The sequence below is a fragment of the Pan troglodytes genome, chromosome 1 (assembly GCF_028858775.2).
Source record: "Pan troglodytes isolate AG18354 chromosome 1, NHGRI_mPanTro3-v2.0_pri, whole genome shotgun sequence".
NCBI lineage: Eukaryota > Metazoa > Chordata > Mammalia > Primates > Hominidae > Pan > Pan troglodytes.
In genome coordinates, this window is record NC_072398.2 from 87994599 (window position 1) to 88004269 (window position 9671).

Sequence of the window (9671 nt, forward strand, 5' to 3'; positions counted from 1 at the left end):
AATATTGGCTGATCACTGCCTAGAACTGATAAGGTGATCAAATGACCAGGCGCCTTCAACCTTTACCCTGGTAGAAGCCTCTTATTCACCTCTTTTCCTGCCAGAGCCCTCCGTTGGGAGGGTATGGGCGGAAGCTGTTTTCTGAATTTGTTTTACTGGGGGTAGGGTATGTTCAGTGATCAGCATCCAGGTCATTCTGGGCTCTCCTGTTTTCTCCCCGTCTCATTACACATTAACTCAAAAACGGACAAGATCATTTACACTTGCCCTCTTACCCGACCCTCATTCCCCTAACCCCCATAGCCCTCAACCCTGTCCCTGATTTCAATTCCTTTCTCCTTTCTTCTGCTCCCCAATATCTCTCTGCCAAGTTGCAGTAAAGTGGGATAAGGTTGAGAGATGAGATCTACCCATAATGGAATAAAGACACCATAAGCTTTCCATGGTATGATGGGTTGATGGTATTCCATGTGTTGATATGTCAGAGCTTTCCAGAGAAATAACTTGGAATCCTGCTTCCTGTTGCATTCAAGTCCAAGGACCTCAGATCTCAAAAGAATGAACCTCAAATATACCTGAAGTGTACCCCCTTAGCCTCCACTAAGAGCTGTACCCCCTGCCTCTCACCCCATCACCATGAGTCTTCCATGTGCTTGTCCTCTCCTCCCCCATTTCTCCAACTTGTTTATCCTCACATAATCCCTGCCCCACTGGGCCCATCCATAGTCCCTGTCACCTGACAGGGGGTGGGTAAACAGACAGGTATATAGCCCCTTCCTCTCCAGCCAGGGCAGGCACAGACACCAAGGACAGAGACGCTGACTAGGTAAGATAAGGAGGCAAGATGTGTGAGCAGCATCCAAAGAGGCCTGGGCTTCAGTTGTGGAGAGGGAGAGAGCCAGGTTGGAATGGGCAGCAGGTAGGGAGATCCCTGGGGAGGAGCTGAAGCCCATTTGGCTTCAGTGTCCCCCAAACCCCCACCACCCTCTTCCTAGGCCGCCTTCCCCACTGTTACCAACATGAAGCTGCTCGCAGCAACTGTGCTGCTCCTCACCATCTGCAGCCTTGAAGGTGGGTGTGATATGGAGAGGGGGCCAAAAGGGAGAATGTGCTGGTGGTTATAGCTACCTATCTGCCTGTGCTCTTATATCCAGGTCTGGCAACCAGAGGGCTCAAAAGGAAGATCATTCCCTCTCTAAAGCCCAGAAAGCCCATCCAGAGATCTGGCTGGATACCTTTTTGGGGAGGGGGCAGACAGCTGGGGTGGGTACTGGCAGAGGTATGGCAGGAGGCCAGGATTCATTGCTGTGGACCCAGCTGAAAAGAGTGTGTGTGTGTGTGTGTGTGTGTGTGTGTGTGTGTGCAGGAGCTTTGGTTCGGAGACAGGCAAAGGAGCCATGTGTGGACAACCTGGTTTCTCAGTACTTCCAGACCGTGACTGACTATGGCAAGGACCTGATGGAGAAGGTCAAGAGCCCAGAGCTTCAGGCCGAGGCCAAGTAAGTCTCAGAGCAAGGAGTTCAGGGGCTGTGGAACTGTGGAGAGAAAGAAGGGAAGATGAGAGGTCCCACAGAAGTCTGAACCCAGGGGTGGGGATTAGGGCAGATTAGGCTTAAATTGCAGAGAAAAAGTACTTCATCACCCAAAGATCCCACACGTCTCTTAGATAGAGAGGAACAGCAAGAACTGGGCCTTGAATTTCAGTCTCTAGAGTCTGTCCCTCTACCTAGCAAAGGTCTTGACTCTACTCCTACCTAGGGGCTTTGCCATGCGATGGACCAGGCACTAGAGTTTGGGGACCTGAGTCAGTCTGCTCTGACCTCCCACCACCACCAAGGCCCCTGCCAGTGCCTAGGGTCCCTCAGATTAAACTCTAATCCCCTCGCCTATCCAGGTCTTACTTTGAAAAGTCAAAGGAGCAGCTGACACCCCTGATCAAGAAGGCTGGAACGGAACTGGTTAACTTCTTGAGCTATTTCATGGAACTTGGAACACAGCCTGCCACCCAGTGAAGTGTCCAGACCATTGTCTTCCAACCCCAGCTGGCCTCTAGAACACCCACTGGCCAGGCCTAGAGCTCCTGTCCCTACCCACTCTTTGCTACAATAAATGCTGAATGAATCCAGCTCTGAGCCTGGTATGTTTGCGGGACTGGGAAAAGTAGGGGAGTAAGGGAGGAGAAGAGGAAGGAAAAGGAAAAATCTGCTTCTAGAAGGAGAGAAGTTTGAGTGTGGAGGGGTGAAGAAAGGATTGAAGACACAACTGATGAAAATGACAGGATGAGGGTGCCATGATTCTTCTCCAAACCCAAAGAGTCTCCTACAGCCTGGGCACGACTCTGCAGGTGAACACTAAAGAGGCTTTGCATTGCACACGGAACTAGGCGAGGAAGGAAGGATTCACAAACTGAATCCCTCGATTTCTGGAGGTCATAGAAAATGAGGGTACCCTGGTGGGGCGCAGTGGCTCACACCTGTAATCCCTGCACTTTGGGAGGCCAAGGCAGGTGGATCACTTGAGATCAGGAGTTCCAGACCAGCCTAGCCAACATGGTAAAACCCTGTCTCTACTAAAAATACAAAAATTAGCCAGGTGTTGTGGCACGTGCCTGTAATCCCAGCTACTCGGGAGACTGAGGCAGGAGAATCGCTTGAACCGGGGAGGCGGAGGTTGCAGTGAGCTGACATTGTGCCACTGCACTCCAGCCTAGGTGACAGAGCAAGACTCTGTCTCAAAAAAAAAAAAAAAAAAAAGAAAGTAAAGAAAAAAAGAAAATGAGGGTACCCCTCATAATTTCCTGTTAGTCATTCTATGAAGAAAAGAAAGCTTCCCAACGTGTCACCCGAGGCCCTCCTTTCCCTCCTGAGCCAGGGGAACACTGTGTTTCCCCCTTTCCCACAATAAAAGACTTGAGTTTGCTCCTCTCCCTAGAAGTGCTCTAATTTCTCCATTTAAAACCTCTTATCTAGACCAGGTATCGAGGCTCACACCTGTAACCCCAGCACTTTGGAAGGCTGAGGTGGGAGACTCACTTGAAGCCAGGAGTTCCAGACCAGACTGAGAAACACAGTGAGCCCCCCTAATATATATATATTTTTTAATTAAAAACAAAAGACCAGCTGGGTGCAGTGGCTCACCTCTGTAATCCCAGCACTTTGGGAGGCCGAGGCAGGCAGATCACCTGAGGTCAGGAGTTCGAGACCAGCCTGGGTAACATGGTGAAACCCTGTCTCACATGGTGAAACCCTGTCTCTACTAAAAATACAAAAATTTTCTGGGAGTGTTGGCACATGCCTATAATCCCAGCTACTCAAGAGACTGAGGCAGGAGAATCGCTTGAACCCGGGAGGTGGAGGTTGCAGTGAGTCGAGATCACGCCATTGCACTCCAGCCTGGGCACCAAGAGTGAATCTCCATCCCAACAACAACAACAAAAAAAACCCTCTTATCTAGACACTGTCTGTGGAAGACCCATTCCAAGCCTCTCCTCCACTGCTATCCAGGCACTATTCATAGAACTGGCCTGGTAGCCATCTTGGAGCCTGGAAGTAGTAGCTGTGGTAGCCATTTAAAGGCCTGGCAAGTATCCAATTCGGTGGACATGTGGGACTAGAAAAACTTTGGGAGCTGTAATACCTGGATTAAATGAAAATGGAATGGAAATCAGTCCGGGTTGATGGGGAGAGACTTACAATCCCAAAAGGCAGAGCAAAGGAAAATGAAACATTTTCCAATAAAAGTTTATTCCCACTTTATCTTTAAAAGAGTTACTTCCAGGTCAGGCTCGGTGGCTCACACCTGTAATCCCAGCATTTTAGGAGGCTGAGGTGAGCAGATCACGAGGTCAAGAGATCAAGACCATCCTGGCCAACATAGTGAAACCCTGTCTCTACTAAAAATACAAAAAAAATTAGCTGGGCATGGTGGTGCCTGTAGTCTTAGCTACTCGGGAGGCTGAAGCACGAGAATCTCTTGAACCCGGGAGGCAGAGGTTGCAGTGAGCCGAGATCATGCCACTGCACTCCAGCCTGGTGACAGAGGGAGACTCCATCTCAAAAAAAAAAAAAAAAGTTACTTTCCTACCCTGGCTCATTTCTCTTATCTCATCTGAAATCACCTTTCCCCCGCCAGACACCGGAGATGGCTCCAATTCCTTCCAGATATTGATCAACCTGCTTCATCTGGCCTTCAAGACCCTCGCCATTCATGATTACTCACTACCCCTTCTCTTTCCCAATATCTGCTTCTTCTCATGTGGCAAAATGTGCAGAGACGAAAGTGATCTCAGTCGGTTCCTTGCAAGGTGACCTTGGACAGGTTAATTAACTTCAAAGAGCCTGAATTTCCTCACAGGGTTAATTAGCAGATCAAATGGTACAATGAGCTGGAAAATACTTTGAAAAGTGTAAGTCACTATGCAGTGTGAAGTGTTGTGCAGCACTGTGGAGGCTGGGGGTTATGCCAGGGGTAAGCTTGGAGTCTCTAGACCCATTCTGAAAAGACTGGGTCACGAGTAGGACTGGCAGCATCTCCTGAGGTTTAAATTCTTTCAGGCAAATATTCCTCGTACCTCTGAAAACAGGACAGGCATTGACAGGGCCTTGACCACCACCCATGCACTTGAGGGAGATGACCCCCCATTTGGACCCAACTTATTTCCCTTTGCCTTACCTACCACTGACCCATCTGGCCCTCTAAGGTCCCACTTGCCCCAGATGCCCTGAAAATTCACTGTTGCTATAAAACCTTCCATTAGGAGCTTCACACAGCCCTAGTTACACCATCCGTTCTGCATATTTGGCTTTTCAGCTATGCTAATTCCCATATGCATGTACTGGATTGATGCTGTCTGGATTGGTGGCCATCTGGGGACACCCAGGCTCCCCTACAACCCAACCTTGGTTCAATTGTCGAACACAGAAGGCCATGCTGATACAGAAGTCATTTCTTATGTTTCCAAATATGCCTAGACTCCCAACACACTAGTCCCTGCTCCAGCTCTATCCTCAGAGCACCTACAGGTCAAAGGTTTTTATCCCTCCCCCAGTCATAGTCAGCATTTATCCCTCAGTCGAGCAAAATAGCTCTGAAGTCCATTAGACTGTGAGTTCTGGAACTGAAAAGCTGTATCTAGTGCTTAGTAGAGACTGAATAAATCTATGATAATTGAATGAATGAATGAATGAATGAATGAATAGAGTCCAGTCCATGGCAGCTTTATTGGGGGTTCTCCCTTCCCATATTTTAGCTGGAGTTGGGAATGGGGAAGAGAAGAACGGTGGGACAAGAGAGTGAGACTAGAATATAAATATCCGTAAACAGCATCTGAGCATTAGTCTTTAACAGGGAGGAGGAACCACTGGTGTATATTAATTTAGGACACAGGATCATTATAGGGGTAGGGCCAGCTGGTGTTAATGGCATGCAGGCATATGTGATGCCAACCACGAGGGCTGGAAGAACCAGAAGCCAAAGAAGAATATGACCGCATCTATTCTAAAGCTACTGTGGTGGTTTCTCATGCTTCAGAGTCTCGTAAGTCTCCTGGTTCCTGGTGCTCAGGCCCTGGAGGTGGGAGTCAAAGGGCGATCAGGAGCTGGAGTCCATCAGAGGCCCCTCCCACCTCCACAGGCCCCCCCCCCCCACCGGCCTTCCAAAGATCGCTCAAAATCCCACCCTCTTCTGCTGACTTCCTGGGTGGGGGAGGTAGGCACACTTACCGTGTAAACACCATCTGATTTCTGCAGAGACAAAAGAAGCAAAACATTAAAGACCCACACTTTCTCCAGGGCCCCTCAGCATCTGCCCCACCCAGGGAGGCATGGGGGGTGGGCAGCCAGCCACCTTGGGCTAGAGGGCACTCACATGGACACTCTGGGACATGGATACCTGTTTGCCCACATGGCTACAAGCACACATATACACCCGACATACTACATCCAAGTCTCTCACATATTCTTTATCACTCTATGCTTGATTCTTCCCTGTCACCTGCTGAATATTTTACTTGTGGCTTGGCTAGGTAAGGTGGGAGGGAGGCCTCTGAGGTGTATGCAGATCAGCACCTGAGAGGCATGCCCTCCCAGAGGCCCGGAAACCCAGGCTAGAGCCCCAGGAGGGCTGAGGGTCTGAAAAGTTGTCCACACCAGGTGTAGGAGGGTCCATACCTCATAGCTGGTTATAGCTGCCTTTCGCACTTGGATCTGGAATGGGGGAAAGGTTATCAGTAAAGGGTAAGTTAGTGGCCCATCCCCCTTCCCTCCAAACTTTGTGGAGGATCCCCTTTTATTCCTTCTCTTCGAATCCTTGCTGCTGCCCTCCTCCCACTTCCCCTTCCAGCCCTTACCCCACCCTGCCCAGCGCTACCTTCAGTCGACAGTAGAGGAGGGTGAGGACAATTCCATACAGAAACAGGATGGCGTCCAGGATATAGCAGAGCTGAGGCTCTCCCAGGGCCGCTGAGGGGATAGAGGATGCCCATGGGGTCGGGGGTATCAGGGAGGATCTGGTACTCGGAGGAGAGAAGGGAAGGGGCTCTGGGAGGTAGGACAGGGCCTGGAGGGGAGCCGTCTAAGGGAAGAAATTCTGTTTCTCTCTGGCCTTCCACTGCCCTTACCTTTCCCTCCTCCCACACCATAGGGTCGGGCTAGGATAGGAAGCTTGAGGGTTCTATTGAAATGGGACTCACACGGACTAATAATTGGGGCCTTCCCCCTCAGCCCCCAACCTTTTCTTTTTAGCACTGTGGGTTCTTCAGGCACCATTGAGCACTTTATCCACCTCAAGGGACCCATCTGAGTCCACTGGACTGAAACCAAAACCTCAGCCAAGATGGGTAGTGGGAGGGAGAGGTAGTGGCAAATTTCAGTGAAGAAACCACAGAAGTGTCTCTACTAAGTCCTGTGACCTGTGGCTGAGGGCTGGACAGGAAGGATGTGAGCTGGGGAAGGGAGAGAAGGCAATTACTCTATCATTGGTCATCTCCTAGCCTCAGCCTTGTTGCTTTCTGTCCCACCACAAGACACTTAAATATGTAAAAAAAAAAAAAAAAAAAAAGTGTGTCTGTTTTTCCCAGACCTTACAGATACCTTTGGCCCTGAACACAAGGCTGGGGGAATGACCACAGCTATATGGATTCCAGCTCCTGTTACTCTGCCCTATTACTCACTCTCTGGGCCTCTGAGAGGGGAAGTTTTGTGCAATTTAAAAAATCAAATCAAGTCTGGGCTCCAGAGACTGCTCTCACCCCGTATCAGAGGACCGGTAGGGAACATGTGACTAACGTCAGTCAATTGCTGACATCGGTCAAGTACTTTTTCTTCTGCAACACTCTTTCACACACACGATATTGCACAAATCTTAAAACTACCCTGTGAGGGAAACATCATCATCGCCATTTTATGGGTGACGAAACCAAGGCTCGGAAAAGCTAAGTAACTCACTCAGAGCCACAGAGTTAAGTGACAGAGCTGGAACTCAAATGCAGGTTTTCTGCCTCTAAAGCCCATGCTTTCCTTTGTGCCTCAGCGGGCCTCCTCCCTCCTCATCCCACGGCAGCAGACCAGTGGCTAACTTAATACTTGCTCCCACCTTCTCAGCTAGGCTGCTGGAATTCCTCCCCAGTCATTCTCTTTCAATTTCCACAGTTTCCCTGAAGTTTACTGACCTCCTCCTCCCCAACACCCAGCTGCCACCAACACACACACACCAATCCAGCACAGACAACCCAGAGTGAACGAGGAGTGAGAATTCTTAGATAGTGGCTGGAGCTGTAGAGCTTCAGAGACCTTCCCATTTCTGCCTCTATTTCTCAGCTGACGCTCAGGTCTCTGGAACTGGGCATCTCATGCTGCCCACCCTCATTATCAACTGCTGACAGAATGGAGCATTAACAACGACCCATAGAAACAGCAATCCCGTCTGTTTGTCTTGGCTATATCCTTGCCTTACTCCCAAGCACAAGAACAGAGCCCTACCTTCCTAAAGGGTTCTCTCTCTCTCTCTCTCTTATATATATGTGTGTGTGTGTGTGTGTGTGTATATATATATGTGTGTGTGTGTGTGTATATATAGATAGACAGATAGAGATATATATGTAAAATCTTTTTTTTTTTTTTGAGACGGAGTCTCACTCTGTCCCCCAGGCTAGAGTGCAGTGGTGCGATCTTGGCTCACTGCAACCTCCACCTCCTGGGTTCAAGTGATTCTCCTGCCTCAGCCTCCTGAGTAGCTGGGATTATAAGTGCCAAGGGTGCTTTGTATATTAAACCAGCTAGAGATCAGCTCCCAGCAGACAAGACCAAAGGCACCCCATGGGAAATGCTCATCATGAGAAATGAGGCTTTTCACCAGACCAGCTCTTCATGCCATACAACCAGACCCTTCCCCTGCCACTTTCTATCAACCCTGAAAAGAGAAAAGTCAGCCAGGCACAGTAGCACTTTGGGAGGCCGAGGTGGGAGAATTGCTTGAGGCCAGGAGTTCAAGACCGATGTGGCCAATATAGCAAGACCCTGTCTTTTTTTAATAATAATAATAGCTGGGTGCAGTGGCTCACACCAGTAATCCCAGCACTTTGGGAAGTCGAGGTGGGTGGATCACTTGAGTCACGAGTTCAAGACTACCCTGGTCAACATGATGAAACCCGGTTTCTACTAAAAATACTTAACTTAGCCGGGCGTGGTGGCGGGCACCTGTAGTCCCAGCTACTCGGGAGCCTGAGGCAGGAGAATCGCTTGAACCCAGGAGGCAGAGGTTGCAGTGAGTAGAGATTGCGCCACTGCACTCCAGCCTGGGTGACAGAGCAAGACTCCATCTCCAAAATAATAATAATAATATGGAGAAAAGTCTGGAATGAAGTAAGAAGGCAACAAGAAAGGAGGGAACTATGAGTCTAGTGCCCTGGGTTGGGGCTGGAGAGGACTAGCCTCAGGGTCTCCCTATGCCCACCTACCCACTGTCAGCCTTCCTTCATCTGTGTTTGACTTGGCCCTCAGACCCAAGCTCTGGACTTCCACCCTGGAGCCAGCTCACGCTATCCCTCACCAAACCCTCTTACCTGCTTGTTCAACCAAAAGGAGTAAGAGCAAGACCACTGCTGGAATCATCTTGGGCTGGAGATCGGCCGTTCTGACAGCACTGTGCAGCTGTGCTCAGCGAGCAGTTCCCTGACCACAGAGTCCCCCCCTTCCTGCCACGCCTTCCCCCATGCTTTGGCCCCTTCCCCTTCCTGCACAAGAGACCGGGCGGCTCCCGGAAGGGCCAACTAAGGGAGTTGGGAGATCTGGGCTCTTAAGCGTCAGCCCTTCAATGACCAACTCCTAACCCACAGAATGAGGAGACTCTCATGCTCAGGAAAGGCTGTCTACATCTGCCATTTTCCACTCCACCTGGTTCAGATTTTTTTCTTTTTTCTTTTTGTTTTTGAGACGGAGTCTTGCTTTGTTGCCCAGGCTGGAGTGCAATGGCGCCATCTCGGCTCACCGCAACCTCCGCCTCCCAGGTTCAAGCGATTCTCTCAGCCTCCCGAGTAGCTGGCATTACAGGCATGCACCACCACGCCCGGCTAATTTTGTATTTTTAGTAGAGATGGGGTTTCTCCATGTTGATCAGGCTGGTCTTGAACTCCTGATCTCAGGTGATCCATCCGCCTCGGCCTCCCAAAGTGCTGG

General features: G+C 49.9%; 2 protein-coding genes across 3 annotated transcripts; one reads left to right on the plus strand and one right to left on the minus strand.

The window, feature by feature from the left end:
- Positions 1–736: 736 nt before the first annotated feature.
- APOA2 (apolipoprotein A2) lies at positions 737–2125 on the plus strand. Of its 2 annotated transcripts, XM_009433717.5 has the most exons (4): positions 737–826; positions 996–1071; positions 1367–1499; positions 1895–2125. In XM_009433717.5, exons 2-4 carry the CDS (start codon positions 1020–1022, stop codon positions 2010–2012), a joined length of 303 nt encoding a protein of 100 aa, XP_009431992.4. In that variant the 5' UTR covers positions 737–826; positions 996–1019; the 3' UTR covers positions 2013–2125. The 2 variants fall into 2 exon arrangements, with proteins under 2 accessions (XP_009431992.4, NP_001008976.1); NM_001008976.1 differs by lacking the exon at positions 737–826 and having other exon boundaries at positions 1020–1071; positions 1895–2012.
- A 3075-nt stretch (positions 2126–5200) lies between these two features.
- FCER1G (Fc epsilon receptor Ig) lies at positions 5201–9243 on the minus strand. Its single transcript, XM_003949621.6, has 5 exons — positions 9059–9243; positions 6367–6458; positions 6168–6203; positions 5721–5741; positions 5201–5565 (listed from the first exon to the last, which is right to left on the minus strand). The coding sequence occupies exons 1-5, from the start codon at positions 9105–9107 to the stop codon at positions 5503–5505; spliced, it is 261 nt and encodes an 86-aa protein (XP_003949670.1). The 5' UTR covers positions 9108–9243; the 3' UTR covers positions 5201–5502.
- Between the last annotated feature and the right edge of the window lie 428 nt (positions 9244–9671).

Coding starts and splice junctions, on each gene's coding strand:
- APOA2 (XM_009433717.5), top strand. CDS start 1,020: ATGAAGCTGCTCGCAGCAACTGTGCTGCTCCTCACCATCTGCAGCCTT. Junction 1,072..1,366: donor CACCATCTGCAGCCTTGAAG/GTGGGTGTGATA, acceptor GTGTGTGTGCAG/GAGCTTTGGTTCGGAGACAG. Junction 1,500..1,894: donor GAGCTTCAGGCCGAGGCCAA/GTAAGTCTCAGA, acceptor TCGCCTATCCAG/GTCTTACTTTGAAAAGTCAA.
- FCER1G (XM_003949621.6), bottom strand. CDS start 9,107: ATGATTCCAGCAGTGGTCTTGCTCTTACTCCTTTTGGTTGAACAAGCA. Junction 6,459..9,058: donor CCTTTTGGTTGAACAAGCAG/GTAAGAGGGTTT, acceptor CTATCCCCTCAG/CGGCCCTGGGAGAGCCTCAG. Junction 5,742..6,167: donor CAGCTATAACCAGCTATGAG/GTATGGACCCTC, acceptor TTGTCTCTGCAG/AAATCAGATGGTGTTTACAC.